This window comes from Xyrauchen texanus, chromosome 45, assembly GCF_025860055.1.
Source record: "Xyrauchen texanus isolate HMW12.3.18 chromosome 45, RBS_HiC_50CHRs, whole genome shotgun sequence".
Taxonomy (NCBI): Eukaryota; Metazoa; Chordata; class Actinopteri; order Cypriniformes; family Catostomidae; genus Xyrauchen; species Xyrauchen texanus.
In genome coordinates, this window is record NC_068320.1 from 22,086,560 (window position 1) to 22,101,992 (window position 15,433).

At 40.8% G+C, this 15,433-nt stretch overlaps 1 protein-coding gene across 2 annotated transcripts; it reads right to left on the reverse strand.

Moving 5' to 3' along the window:
* Positions 1–92: 92 nt before the first annotated feature.
* On the reverse strand, positions 93–15,141 carry ucmaa (upper zone of growth plate and cartilage matrix associated a). Of its 2 annotated transcripts, XM_052118743.1 has the most exons (5): positions 14,990–15,141; positions 14,453–14,509; positions 3,180–3,275; positions 1,668–1,766; positions 120–523 (listed from the first exon to the last, which is right to left on the reverse strand). In XM_052118743.1, exons 1-5 carry the CDS (start codon positions 15,045–15,047, stop codon positions 426–428), a joined length of 408 nt encoding a protein of 135 aa, XP_051974703.1. In that variant the 5' UTR covers positions 15,048–15,141; the 3' UTR covers positions 120–425. The 2 variants fall into 2 exon arrangements, with proteins under 2 accessions (XP_051974704.1, XP_051974703.1); XM_052118744.1 differs by lacking the exon at positions 14,453–14,509 and having other exon boundaries at positions 93–523.
* Positions 15,142–15,433: the final 292 nt, after the last annotated feature.

A 15,433-nucleotide genomic window follows, 5' to 3' on the forward strand; every position in this document is an offset into this window, starting at 1 on the left:
TTCTGGTCATTGCATTTTATATAAAATCTTCACACTAATGTGGAAAATGTGAACCATCTTTATTCACACATCAGTACAGACCTCTGTTGGAACAAAGTTATTTAAAAAGAAAAGTCAGATGAGAGCTTTATTACTGGGATAAGCAGTTACTTTTGGAAAAAAGAATCATGAATGTTTTGACTTGACAATGTAATATCCAATAAAGAAATTGTTACATTTAAGATAAATGACTAAACTAGATTAGAATGGAAAGAATTTATGTTAAAAACACCCAGTCTCTCTTAAAATGTATGTATTAAGGAATTTCAATATATAAGTGCTTCTGTTACATTGCTATGTTAATTACAATATATGGTCATATTAATGTGATCTTTAACATTTTTCCCCAACCAAGGGGACTTTTCTGACGGAAGCCCAAGGTGTATTTAGACATAAGGGCGGTGGTGAGGGTATTGTGGGTAAAGCCCATCATAGTGGAATTCTCTCCACTGTTCATTCCTCTCTCTGGTCCTCTCGTACTGTTCTGTTGAAAGAAAGTAAGACCACAACAAAAACTTGATTCTAAGATGATCACACACATTGAATGTTATTTGGCCTTCTTACTCTTTCTGAAGGAGATTGCATATAACACATAATATAATTTTACAGTCACAACAATAACTACAAAATATAGTATTTTGGAAGAAATTATAGTTACTATGGTTCACCCAAAAATGACAATTCTCTAATTATTTACTACTAATGCCATCCCAGATGTGTATGACTTTCTTTTGAAGAATGTTTCAGCTTTTTAGGTTCTCACAATGCTTTGAAGCTCCTAAAGGCACAATAAATGTAATCCATAAAACTCCAGTGGTTTAATCTATATCTTCAGAAGCGATATTGTAGATGTGGTTGAGAAACATACATTTTAAAATCTTTTTTTTTTTTTTTCACTATAAATTCTCCTCCCTGCCCAGTAGGTGGCGAAGACCACAAATCACCAAAAACAGAAGAAGAAGAATATGAAAGTGGCGATTCAGAGTAAAAAAGGCCTCAAATATTGATATCTTTCTCACCAACACCTATAATATAACTTTTGTCCTATGGATTACTTTTATGATGTCTTTATGTGCTTTTGGAGCTTCACATTTTTGGTACCCATTTTGCATTGTGAGGACCTACAGAGCTGAGATATTCTTCTAAAAATATTTGTGTTCAGCAGAAGAAAGAAAGTCATACACATCTGGGATGGCATGAGGGTGAGTAAATGATGAATTTTCATCTTTGGGTGAACTATTCCATTAAGGACTGGAGAATAATTATTGAAATAGTCAACAATTAGTCAATTAACATGGGATTACCCATCTGAAAAAGAAAGAAAAATTCAGCAGAGTAATCATTGTGTTTAGAAATCCAGCCTTAAGAGGACAAGAAGTTTTCCTGTTCTTTTTCTCAATTTTTCTACCATTTTAGGAATTGAATCTGAATTATAATTCCTTAATTAATTACTAAAAAACATGGCGTCCAACGCAGATTAAATATCAGGCTTGTGGAGCCATTGCTGTCATCAGCCTCTTATTATTCTTATAGGGTAAAGTGCAACTCTGTCTCTTCAGTAGAGATATTGCACAGGATGTTTCTCTTTTCTAGAGGCCAAAATAATCAAAAAGAGAGATCAAGCTCACCGTTATGCTCCTCTTCAAAATAGTTCTCACGCTCGTAGCTTTGTTCCTCTAAGTGCTCCCTCCTTCGCTCATTTGCGCCCATCTTTACTCTCTGCTCCGCTAAAGTAAAGAGAAGTTATGCTGTGGTCAGTATACAGTCAGTATTCAACGATGAACTGTAAACTGAATAGGATTATGCATAAGAACTTCAGTTTAGTGATATTTATGGAGGGTCGGCCTATAGAAAGTAAAATGGGATACCACGAGATGTACTGTACACAAAGTTGCTAAATTTAAATGAACACTTATACAACATTTATTCAAAAATCACCTTAACCATCTTCACTTTATCCATTGATAAGACTGTCAGTATATTTTGTAAATGACACAAAGGGGGAAAAAAAAACTCTTCTGTTAACTGGCCAAGCAGACACAACCGTTAGCCGATAGGCCCACCGATAATATCAAAATGGTCGAATATCGGCCGATGTATCAGTTTATATCAGTATAACTTAAATCAACCTCTAATACTAAGGATCAAATGGCTTGTGGATTTCCTTAAAACAACCATAACCCAAATTCTTTGCTAGTCTGCTTGTTCGTTAGTGTTGCCATGGCGATTCAGAGACATACAGGAGCAATTAAACATCTACTGTACTAACACTTTCTCTTGCTCTCAATGTAGGATACCTCTCAGAATTATCAAACCTCACAGGCTTTTAGCTGATAACTGTACAACATAAACACATGTAAGGTTAACACACTCTCATTAGTAGTCGAACGGTTTGTGTGACAGGAAACCCAAAGATATTAGCAAATTTGGGTGGATTGCCTAAAATAATCTACCTTTTGTTCTCTCTCTCTCTCTCTCTCTCTCTCTCTCTCTCTCTCTCTCAGTATTAAGGGAGGTTAGTTTAGTTCTGCGTCTGCACATTCCACTGTCGAGCCCCAACTGCTTTTCCTCCTATAACCTTCTGTGTGCTTGTTTTTATCATTACACTCACACATACATCGCTGAAAATTTAAAACACTCTTCAGTTGAAGTTTTCCATGCTTTCATTTCAGTAATGGTGGGCTGGCGGGCTACAGGACAACCTGATGGTGTTTTGGGGAGTGTCAGTGTGCATGAATGTGAGAGAGCGGCTCCAAATAGTCCTGTTGATCCTTGTGGCCTTCTGGACCACAAATTGGGGATCCCTGGGGTTCTCAATCCAATTCCCTAAAATCTTTGTTCCAAGTCCAGCATACCTGATCCAGCTAATCTTGGTCTTTGTGTTCACATAAATTACAGGCAAGTGTGTCACAGCTGAGTTGGTGCAAAACTGGGTTGGAGCAGCACCCAGGTAATTATGACTTAAACGTGCCAAAACAACAACTGACAAAACCATGCTTTCTGACAATGTGCAATCCGAGATGATTAAATCTTAAAATACTAATAGGAGTGTAATTTAGTATGACTGTTGTTATACTTTGCTTAATCTTTCAAAGATTATAAGGAAAACAGAAATGTCAGGATATTATCACAACGCTCACCATAGTACTCGTTATAGGTTTTCGGGGATCTGCGACTGCGGTGTTTGAAGAAGTCTGAGGCATCAGATGCTGGCATGAAAACTTGTTTAGATGATCCTACAAAAGCAATGGGGAAAGAGGAGAAAGCTTGAGAGATTTGGAGAATGTGTGTGGGTTTATTTTGGGGAGATATTTGTTCCCAGAAGTGAGCTATATATCTGACAAAACCTTTGTTTGGGGAGATCCAGAGACATCCTCAACTGGAATAACAATCAATTAATAAAACATGCTGTATATAAATATATATTTTTATTCTAAAAATACAAAATTCTTCTTTTGAGGGTACAGTTGGAGTGTGGGATTGGGTTATTAGCTTTATAAAATACAATAGGCAGTATGTGATGACGGGAGCTAAGATGTCGTCATCACTGCTGTAGTCATTACAAATTGTTTGTGGACTTATGTTTCTTTACATTTGTTATTTAGGGTTTTGTGTTTCTGTTGACTATGGTGCAGTCCCTTAGGTTCATTATTCTATAATACTCATTTATAATAAGTTGAAGATATGCTGTTGGAGTTGATTGCAGATAGGTGCACATATCAGTGGTCTTGACAACATGTTATGTCTACTATAGTTTCTTTTTGATTTTTTTTTTCATTAACCACACAGACAAGTTTTTAGCTATGCATTTTTGTTATTTATTATTTCAAATTTGTATTTTTTTTCCCACATTGCAAACAGATACCCCACATGCTGTTTACTTACCATTTCCTGTTCCTGTGACTCCTCAAAGGAGGGGCGGGTCCACAGCTTTCCTTTTTCTTGGGTTGGGTTAAACGATTTCTACTAATAGGGAACTTAATCCTTGGTAATGTAGGCATGGGGAAATGTCTTATGGTGTTTGCATTTAGTTTAAGTTGCTGAATGAGTTTATTTTATTTAATTTTTGATTTTTGGAAAGTTAATTGTATAATGGTCATATATTTAAGCTACAAAGGTTTTGTATTGATAACCCTGTAGTTGGTATGGTCTTGAGTGTAATGAGCCTGTTCTAGGCTATATAAGACAGTCTAAACGGAACCTTGTGAGGAGAGGAGGGGTTATATTGCTGAACATATCATGAAGATTTGTGCTGCCTGTAGCAATTTGTTTTCTTTGGTTATTGTCATATCAAAGTTTGCACTGAGTCCAGTGTATGTTTATTTTTGGTAAATATATATTTTTTGGTTTAATTTTGGAATTGTTTCTGTGACACTTCACTGAGAGTTCAGTACACCCCTACTACTCCACTGGCCTTTAATAAAAATCCTCTTTGGGATGATATCTGAGTCCTGAGCCTATCTACCATCTCCCTTGATCTCTACGGGACACATTATGACAAATGGTGGCAGTGGTTTTGTCTAGTGCAGTAGAAGGCTTCAGTGAAACGTCAGGATGCCACCCAAGAGGCAAACCATTCAGAGAACGGTGGAGGAAGATGACGATGGTGCTGAGTCAATGCCTGACCAGGAAGGTATAGTGTCAGTGGCCACTACTTCACAGATGGCAGACTCAACAGGGGAGAAAATGGATCAGCTCAGAAAGACTGTTGAGAGTTTCATGCAGTCACAGCATACCAAAGAGTCGCAGCTGGAAAAAGAAGCGCAGCGTCAAGAACACAGGTGGCGTACTCTTCAACATCAGTTCGGGCAGTTGCAGATGGAGGTGCAGAGAGAGCGGCAAGAGCGACAAACATTGGGAGGTGTGTCAGCGCAAGCCTTTTTCCCTTTGACTTCCGTAGGCAATACAGCCCTTCCCAGTCAAGTACTCCACAGAAGGCAGAGTGGTGAAGGAGGGGGTCGAGAGACTACGGCATCGGTGAGCAGGCAAGGGGTGGCTCCACCGCAATGGATGGGCTGGCAAGGCCCAAAGATGTTACCTCTTCAAGAGGATGATGACATTGAGCACTATTTAACAACCTTTGAGCGGATTGCTCAAGCCTGTAGATGGCAAATTGAGGACTGGGCGTTGCATCTAGTGCCATTGCTGACAGGCAAGGCAAGAGCGGCTTATGTTGCCATGGATCTTGATGACACTTTTGAGTATGCTAGAGTGAAAGAAGCAATCTTGGATAAGTTTGAGATCAATGCAGAGACTTACAGGCGGCGTTTTAGGGCAAAAGCCCTACGACAAGAGGAGACGCCTAAAGAGCTGCAGGCAAGATTGAAGGATCTGTATGACAAATGGATAACACCCAGACAGCGGACCAAGGAGGAAATCGGAGAAATGATTGTGCTGGAACAGTTTCTTGTAGTGATTAACCCCGAAATCAGAACCTGGATTTGTGAGCACAATCCCACTTCTTCGAAACAAGCAGCTGAGCTGGCGGAGACCTTCATTGCTGCTAGACGGTCAACTTACCAGCTGGGTTACAGTCATGGCAGCGCCTACAGTACGACAGGTAAGTCTGGGAGGGGGTTCGGTAGTGGTCAATCTTATAGCGGCACTAGAGGCTTAAGTTCACAGACTCCCCAATCCAGATCTTACCCTAAAAGTTATCCACAGCCAGAAGGTCAATACAAAGAGAAGGCAGTGCTTATATGTCATGGATGTGGGCAGGCAGGGCACAAGAAGGCAGAATGTACATTACAAAGAGTCAGTAATGCACGTCTTTGTTATGATCCCAGACCGTCTCAAAGACTAGTTGAAGCAGGTCAGAATATAGACACAATTGTTCCGGTGAAAATAGGAGGTAAGCAGTTTATGGCTTTGGTAGACACTGGATCCAGTCAGACGTTGGTGAGAGAGGAGTGTGTTGGGGATCTACAGATGTCCAGTCAAGCTAAGCTAAGGGTACGTTGTGTTCATGGAGACGAGAGAGAGTATGCTACTGTTGATTTGAAGATGGAGGTTGAGGGTCAAACATACTTGTTGACAGTAGGCATTGTGGACCAAGCCCCTTATGCAGTTGTTTTGGGTAGGGATGTGCCAGTACTTGTTGACTTATTGCAAAGGCAGACTGCTGTAGCTGAGGTTAGGGCAGTTACAAGAGCGAAGGCAAGACAGGCAGAAGAGCATAAACAGTCTCTTAATTTGTTACCTTTTTCGGAGGAGCCCAGAGCTAAAAGGTCCAGGAGGGAGAAAAGACAGGGAAAAGTCAGGGAACGGTTATGGTAGAGCAACTCCCTGAACCTGACAGGAACGACTTTTATGACATCCCTCATAATATAGTTGATTTGCAGAAGCAGGATGTTACACTTGAAGGTCTATTTCAGAAAGCTGGTAGTTCACAATCGGGAAATAGATTTCAAGACAAAGAATTGTTTGTGTTGAAGGGGAACATATTGTACCGACAAACAGATAGTGGTGATCAGCTAGTTGTCCCACAGTCGATGAGGGCTAAAGTGGTGCATTTGGGCCATTCCATTCCTTGGTCAGGGCACCTAGGGCAACAGAAAACTCTGATGAGAATTTCAAGCAGATTTTATTGGCCCGGTTGTACATGGATGTGATTGACTTTTGTAAGTCATGTCCAGAGTGTCAGTTATCAGGCCCTGTTAAGAAAGGTGACAGAGCACCGCTGGTCAGCCTACCCATAATTGATGTACCTTTCACGAGAGTAGCCATGGACATAGTAGGTCCTTTAGAGAGAAGTAGGTCAGGGAACCGTTACATTTTGGTGGTGTGCGATTATGCTACAAGGTACCCTGAAGCCTTTCCTCTTAAAAAGATTAAGACCAGGCAAATTGTGAATGCGCTTGTGCAATTGTTTTCACGGGTAGGGATACCTTCAGAAATCCTTACAGATCAAGGCACCAATTTCACTTCCAGACAGATGAAAGAAGTCTATTCACTGTTAGGCATACAGGCCATTAAGACCACTCCGTACCACCCCCAGACTGATGGTATGGTTGAACGGTTCAACCAGACTTTAAAGGCAATGCTCCGCAAGTTCAGTATCTGAGACAGGCTCAGACTGGGATCAGTGGCTTCCGTATCTCCTCTTCAGCTATAGAGAGGTTCCCCAAGCCTCAACAGGTTACTCTCCATTTGAATTGCTCTATGGACGCCAGGTACGTGGACCGCTGGACATCCTGAGGGAGGCCTGGGAGGGAGGCAAAGCAAGGGAACAGGTGAATGTGGTTTCATATGTCTTGAGAATGAGAGAGAAAATGGACTCTATGGCAGAGATGGTTCATACCAATATGGCCAAGGCACAGCAACATCAGAAGTCATGGTATGACCAGTCATCCAGGAAAAGAACTTTGACCCCGGGCCAAAAAGTGTTATTGCTTCTCCCAACATCAGACAGTGGACTGCTCGCCAAGTGGCAGGGCCCTTATGAGATACTGAGGAAGATGGGTCCTGTCAATTACGAACTATACCTGCCTGAACGGCGGAAAAGAAGCAAGTCTTTCACATCAACTTGCTGAAACCCTGGCAAGATAGACCAGGGCCCCTATCAGACCAGCTGTTTGCACGGAAGGTCGACGAGGAGGAAGAGTCTAACGAGCAATATTTCCCTACAGCTGTGAATTCTCCGGTCTTCCCTGAGTTGGGTCATTTGACATCAGAGCAGCAGGAAAACCTTCAATCACGGGTTCCAGGGGCCTATTCAGTGACAGACCAGGCAGGACAGAGGTGATGCAGCATGACATCCGCCTTCTATCACAGGGTCCAGTCCGACAGACTTGCTGTAGGGTTCCTGCAAGACTCATACCCGAGTTAAAGAATGAAGTAAAGGTAATGCTGGAGATGGGGGTGATCGAGCCTTCCAGGAGTGAGTGGTGCAGCCCAGTCGTCTTGGTACCGAAAAAGGATGGCACATTAAGATTTTGTGTAGATTTCTCCAAGATGAACGCTATTTCTGCCTTTGACCCTTACCCCATGCCAAGGGTTGACTGAACTCATAGAACGTTTGGGTAAAGCCAAGTATCTGAGCACACTGGACTTATGTAAGGGTTATTGGCAGATTCCTTTGTCTGACACTTCCAAGGAGCTAACTGCTTTCAGGGTCCCAAGTGGGCTCTATCATTTTAGGGTCATGCCGTTCGGCCTTCATGGGGCCGTAGCGACTTTCCAGAGGACTATGGACTGTGTTCTGAGAGGTACTGAGGACTTTGCAGCAGCCTACATTGATGATGTGGTTGTTTACAGCTCGTCATGGGAAGACCATCTGGAGCACCTGTCAGCTATATTCTCCAGAATCCATGATGCTGGGCTCGTGGTTAACGCCACTAAATGTCATTTGGCAAAGCCTGAAGTGTCTTATTTGGGATATGTGCTGGGTGGTGGGGTAATTAAACCTCAAGTGGACAAAGTGGAGGCAGTGCGTTCTTGCCCACCTCCAACAACCAAAAAGCGGGTGAGGTCTTTCTTAGGTCTCGTGAGGTTGGTACAGACGTTTTATTCCTAATTTTTCCACTCGAGCAGTTGTGCTCACTGACCTCACTCAGAAGGCTAGGCCCCAAAAGGTTGTGTGGACACCTGAGTGTGAAACAGCATTTCAAGATCTCAAGGGTTGTTTGTGTCAGGGGCCAGTGTTGCAGAGCCCCAACTTTGACCTTCCTTTCACAGTGCAGACGGATGCATCGGGAGTAGGGCTAGGAGCTGTCCTGTTGCAAGGTGACAGTGAAAATCGAAGGCCGGTGCAGTATATTAGCCGGAAATTGTTCCCTCGTGAGGTCAGATATTCTACTGTGGAGAAAGAGGCTCTGGCTATTAAGTGGGCATTAGATACTCTGAAGTATTACCTCATTGGTAAAGATTTCCTCTTGGAGACTGATCATCGGGCCTTGCAATGGCTCCACAGGATGAAAGACAGCAATGCCCGCATTACCCGCTGGTTCCTCTCACTGCAACCGTTTAAATTTCAAGTGAAATACAGGGCAGGAGCTCAAAATGTTGTTATGGATTTTCTGTCCCGTCACTATGATGAGTGACGGGCTTAAGGAGTGGGGTGTGTGATGACGGGAGCTAAGATGTCGTCATCACTGCTGTAGTCATTACAAATTGTTTGTGGACTTATGTTTCTTTACATTTGTTATTTAGGGTTTTGTGTTTCTGTTGACTATGGTGCAGTCCCTTAGGTTCATTATTCTATAATACTCATTTATAATAAGTTGAAGATATGCTGTTGGAGTTGATTGCAGATAGGTGCACATATCAGTGGTCTTGACAACATGTTATGTCTACTATAGTTTCTTTTTGATTTTTTTTTTCATTAACCACACAGACAAGTTTTTAGCTATGCATTTTTGTTATTTATTATTTCAAATTTGTATTTTTTTCCCACATTGCAAACAGATACCCCACATGCTGTTTACTTACCATTTCCTGTTCCTGTGACTCCTCAAAGGAGGGGCGGGTCCACAGCTTTCCTTTTTCTTGGGTTGGGTTAAACGATTTCTACTAATAGGGAACTTAATCCTTGGTAATGTAGGCATGGGGAAATGTCTTATTGTGTTTGCATTTAGTTTAAGTTGCTGAATGAGTTTATTTTATTTAATTTTTGATTTTTGGAAAGTTAATTGTATAATGGTCATATATTTAAGCTACAAAGGTTTTGTATTGATAACCCTGTAGTTGGTATGGTCTTGAGTGTAATGAGCCTGTTCTAGGCTATATAAGACAGTCTAAACGGAACCTTGTGAGGAGAGGAGGGGTTATATTGCTGAACATATCATGAAGATTTGTGCTGCCTGTAGCAATTTGTTTTCTTTGGTTATTGTCATATCAAAGTTTGCACTGAGTCCAGTGTATGTTTATTTTTGGTAAATATATATTTTTTTGGTTTAATTTTGGAATTGTTTCTGTGACACTTCACTGAGAGTTCGTACACCCCTACTACTCCACTGGCCTTTAATAAAAATCCTCTTTGGGATGATATCTGAGTCCTGAGCCTATCTACCATCTCCCCTTGATCTCTACGGGACACATTATGACACAGTAGAAGTATATGGCATGCCCTCATTAGGATCAGGGACTAAAAATGAATAGTTTTTAATTTCAGGTCATTCTAAAGAGTAACGTTTTTTTTGTTTGTTCCGGTTCCAGCGTTCCACACCCTTTTTTCCAATAGGTAACCAGTTAGAACTAAATAATAGAATGGTTAATAGCATTCTTTTTAACATGACAGTACTCTGTGCTAAGGGTGGGTGATTTACCAGTTGCAGTGTTGCCAGATCTCGCAAGCAAAACAAGCGACCTGGCCTGAAAAAACAAGCCCAAATTAAGGAACTTGCCTCACCCAAAATAAGCGATTTATAAGCATAGAAATCACAAGAAGCATTGTATAGAGTGTCTTGTATAAAATAACATTAACAAGTATACATCTGATTTTCTAAAATCAATTAAAAGCATAGTTCAACCAAAAATGAAAATTCTCTCATAATTTACTCGCCCTTATGCCTTCCCGGATGTGTATGACTTTCTTCAGCAGAACACAAATTAAGATTTTTAGAAGAAAATCTTTTAGATCTTTTTTGATCCATACAATGCAAGTGAATGAGTGCCAAAATTTTGTAGCTCCAAAAAACACATAAGTCAAGCGGTATAAATTACTATAAATTCTCCTCCCTGCTCAGTCAATCTCCATTTTAACTTTCACATTCTTCTTTTTGTGTTTTTGGTGAATCATATTCTTTATACATATGACCCCTACTGGGCAGTGAGAAAAGTTTCCACAAAAATGGACTTAAATATTGATCTGTTTGTCACCCACACCTATCATATCTCTTCTGAAGACATGGATTTAACCACTGAAGTCTTACGGATTACTTTTATGCTGCCATTATGTGCTTTTTGGAGCATAACAATTTTGGCACCCATTCACTTGCATTGGGAGGACCTACAGAATTGAGATATTCTTATAAGAATCTTCATTTGTGTTCTGCAGAAGAAAGAAAGTCATACACATGTGGGATGGCATGAGGGTGAGTAAATTGTTTTTTGGTGAACTATTCATTTAATAGCCTAACCCTCTCTCTCCTGTATGCATGCATACTGTGTGGACACGTTTGAACTAAAAGTCACCTTATGCGGCTCTAATATATACACTCACCTAAAGGATTATTAGGAACACCTGTTCAATTTCTCATTAATGCAATTATCTAATCAACCAATCACATGGCAGTCGCTTCAATGCATTTAGGGGTGTGGTCCTGGTCAAGACAATCTCCTGAACTCCAAACTGAATGTCAGAATGGGAAAGAAAGGTGATTTAAAGCGTGGCATGTTTGTTGGTGCCAGACGGGCCGGTCTGAGTATTTCACAATCTGCTCAGTTACTGGGATTTTCATGCACAACCATTTCTAGGGTTTACAAAGCATGGTGTGAAAAGGAAAAACATCCAGTATGCGGCAGTCCTGTGGGCCGAAAATGCCTTGTTGATGCTAGAGGTCAGAGGAGAATGGGCCGACTGATTCAAGCTGATAGAAGAGCAACTTTGCCTGAAATAACCACTCGTTACAACCGAGGTATGCAGCAAAGCATTTGTGAAGCCACAACACGCACAACCTTGAGGCGGATGGGCTACAACAGCAGAAGACCCCACCGGGTATCACTCATCTCCACTACAAATAGGAAAAAGAGGCTACAATTTGCAAGAGCTCACCAAAATTGGACAGTTGAAGACTGGAAAAATGTTGCCTGGTCTGATGAGTCTCGATTTCTGTTGAGACATTCAGATGGTAGAGTCAGAATTTGGCATAAACAGAATGAGAACATGGATCCATCATGCCTTGTTACCACTGTGCAGGCTGGTGGTGGTGGTGGTGTAATGGTGTGGGGGATGTTTTCTTGGCACACTTTAGGCCCCTTAGTGAAAATTGGGCATCGCCTGCCTGAGCATTGTTTCTGACCATGTCCATCCCTTTATGGCCACCATGTACCCATCCTCTGATGGCTACTTCCAGCAGGATAATGCACCATGTCACAAAGCTCGAATCATTTCAAATTGGTTTCTTGAACATGACAATGAGTTCACTGTACTAAAATGGCCCCCACAGTCACCAGATCTCAACCCAATAGAGCATCTTTGGGATGTGGTGGAACGGGAGCTTCGTGCCCTGGATGTGCATCCCACAAATCTCCATCAACTGCAAGATGCTATCCTATCAATATGGGCCAACATTTCTAAAGAATGCTTTCAGCACCTTGTTGAATCAATGCCACGTAGAATTAAGGCAGTTCTGAAGGCGAAAGTGGGTCAAACACAGTATTAGTATGGTGTTCCTAATAATCCTTTAGGTGAGTGTATATATATATATATATATATATATATATATATATATATATATATATATATATATATAATTGTTTTATATATATTTATTTTACAGACTGTTCTTCTGGAGCTAATAAAGTCCTGAATCAACTTCATTGTGATTCAATAACAAAAATTGGGGTAAAGGAGAAGGGAGCACACACTCATAGTTCTTGGCCCTTTAGTTGTAATAAGACACAGGAATCTGAACATTTTCTATGAATACTTTAATTTTAATTACAAATCTGCTTTTCTGTCAGAACCTGAGAGCATCAACTCTGTATTATTGCATTATATCTAGCAATAATTTAGGGGAAACAACTGAGAAATGCCCTTCATTCCACAATATGCAATTAGACAAAAAAATGTGTGATGCAGCATTTTTCTTCAGAATCGAAGCACATGCTTATGTTCAAATTAAAAGAGAGAAGCCAAATTTTTTCAGGCAACAGGAAGTAGTATCGTTCTGATTAATTTGCTGTAATAAACCTTTTGGTCTTTGGTTTCATTAAACAAATCATCTGAATGAAATTAACCTGTCATTAACCCATTAACCGCACTTAAAAATAACATAGTCATTCCGGAGCAATTGAAAGGGTCTTTGTTCCTGTTTTTGGTTACGTTTCAGTAAAAAGAAAAAAAAATAAATATATATATATATATATATATATATATATATATATATATATACACTCACCTAAAGGATTATTAGGAACACCATACTAATACTGTGTTTGACCCCCTTTCACCTTCAGAACTGCCTTAATTCTACGTGGCATTGATTCAACAAGGTGCTGAAAGCATTCTTTAGAAATGTTGGCCCATATTGATAGGATAGCATCTTGCAGTTGATGGAGATTTGTGGGAAGCACATCCAGGGCACGAAGCTCCCGTTCCACCACATCCCAAAGATGCTCTATTGGGTTGAGATCTGGTGACTGTGGGGGCCATTTTAGTACAGTGAACTCATTGTCATGTTCAAGAAACCAATTTGAAATGATTCGAGCTTTGTGACATGGTGCATTATCCTGCTGGAATTAGCCATCAGAAGATGGGTACATGGTGGCCATAAAGGGATGGACATGGTCAGAAACAATGCTCAGGTAGGCCGTGGCATTTAAATGATGCCCAATTGGCACTAAGGGGCCTAAAGTGTGCCAAGAAAACATCCCCCACACCATTACACCACCACCACCAGCCTGCACAGTGATAACAAGGCATGATGGATCCATGTTCTCATTCTGTTTATGCCAAATTCTGACTCTACCATCTGAATGTCTCAACAGAAATCGAGACTCATCAGACCAGGCAACATTTTTCCAGTCTTCAACTGTCCAATTTTGGTGAGCTCTTGCAAATTGTAGCCTCTTTTTCCTATTTGTAGTGGAGATGAGTGGTACCCGGTGGGGTCTTCTGCTGTTGTAGCCCATCCGCCTCAAGGTTGTGCGTGTTGTGGCTTCACAAATGCTTTGCTGCATACCTCGGTTGTAACGAGTGGTTATTTCAGGCAAAGTTGCTCTTCTATCAGCTTGAATCAGTCGGCCCATTCTCCTCTGACCTCTAGCATCAACAAGGCATTTTCAGCCCACAGGACTGCCGCATACTGGATGTTTTTCCCTTTTCACACCATTCTTTGTAAACCCTAGAAATGGTTGTGCGTGAAAATCCCAGTAACTGAGCAGATTGTGAAATACTCAGACCGGCCCGTCTGGCACCAACAACCATGCCACGCTCAAAATTGCTTAAATCACCTTTCTTTCCCATTCTGACATTCAGTTTGGAGTTCAGGAGATTGTCTTGACCAGGACCACACCCCTAAATGCATTGAAGCAACTGCCATGTGATTGGTTGATTAGATAATTGCATTAATGAGAAATTGAACAGGTGTTCCTAATAATCCTTTAGGTGAGTGTAGAGAGAGAGATTTTCAGCTTTCATTCCTTGAACCATTTTTAGTCCCTGATTAGGACAGCTAAGGAAACGAGCGTGCGTGTGTGTGTGTGTGTGTGTGTGTGTGTGTGTGTGTGTGTGTGTGTGTATTAAACTCACTCATAGGTTCAATGTCTTTTCCATCTCTCACTGTTGCACTTTCAACCCCTGCCAGCACTTAAGAGAGAAAAACAGAGAGAAAAAGAAAATGAAGGGGTTCGTTCCCCTTTTTCTTAAAAAGATCTTTTTGACCATCTTAAGTGAATAATTGATTACTATTCCAGCAATGTATTAAATAGTTAAAGGGCATCTAGAAATGGAAGCACGCTTTAAATAAATCAATACACTAATATATAAAGTACTATGGTATTACAATAGGGGTTTAGATGTGGTACCATGATTATAGCATGTTTAATTTGACATGTACTATGGCAATGCCATGTTTTTTATTTATTATTATTTCTTTTTAATTTGGGGGGGGTCCATTTCAATACGTGTATTTATACAATTTATTTTAATTGTAATTTATAAATACTTTTTCAAACTGAGGATGTCCCGATATGTCTCCAAAGAAAGGTTTTGTCAAATTCAACTAACTTCTGGGGACAATTTTGCCCAAAGTATAGTTAAGTAACAATGCACAGAAGTGGTACTCACCAATCAGAATGAAAACAATGGGCAGCAGTGTCAGCAGAGGTGTATGAGTCCAGGCCATCTTGAAGCAGGAGTGTGTGAGAGAGTGTCTTCTGCAGGTATCAGAACCACAGCGGATAGTCCTGAGACTCGAGAGTGTGTGTGTATGAGAGAGAGAAGAGGGAAAGCAAAGGGAGGGAGGTTGGAAAATTTATATTTTACTCACCCAGGGCAATGCAGGAGGGGCGAAAGAAGGAGAGGGGAGACACAGAACTGTTATGCACACCCACCTATTCACGAAAACCTCTGTATTCATAACAGCTGCTGTCATCACATATTGTTTCTGTCTGGCAAATATAAAGTTTAGCATCAGGTTTACATTTCAATTAAATAAATGAATACCAGATCAAGTGTGTGTGATGGTTTCACAAGCAGCTACTTGTTAGTATTAAGCCAATTATCTATCTA

Bases quoted from the DNA above. Each gene is read 5' to 3' on its own strand.
- ucmaa (XM_052118743.1), bottom strand. From the start codon at position 15,047: ATGGCCTGGACTCATACACCTCTGCTGACACTGCTGCCCATTGTTTTC. The intron at 14,510-14,989 runs GTGAGTACCACT...TTCTCTCTTAAG, and splicing joins CATTGTTTTCATTCTGATTG to TGCTGGCAGGGGTTGAAAGT. The intron at 524-1,667 runs GTGAGCTTGATC...TTCTTTCAACAG, and splicing joins TTTTGAAGAGGAGCATAACG to AACAGTACGAGAGGACCAGA.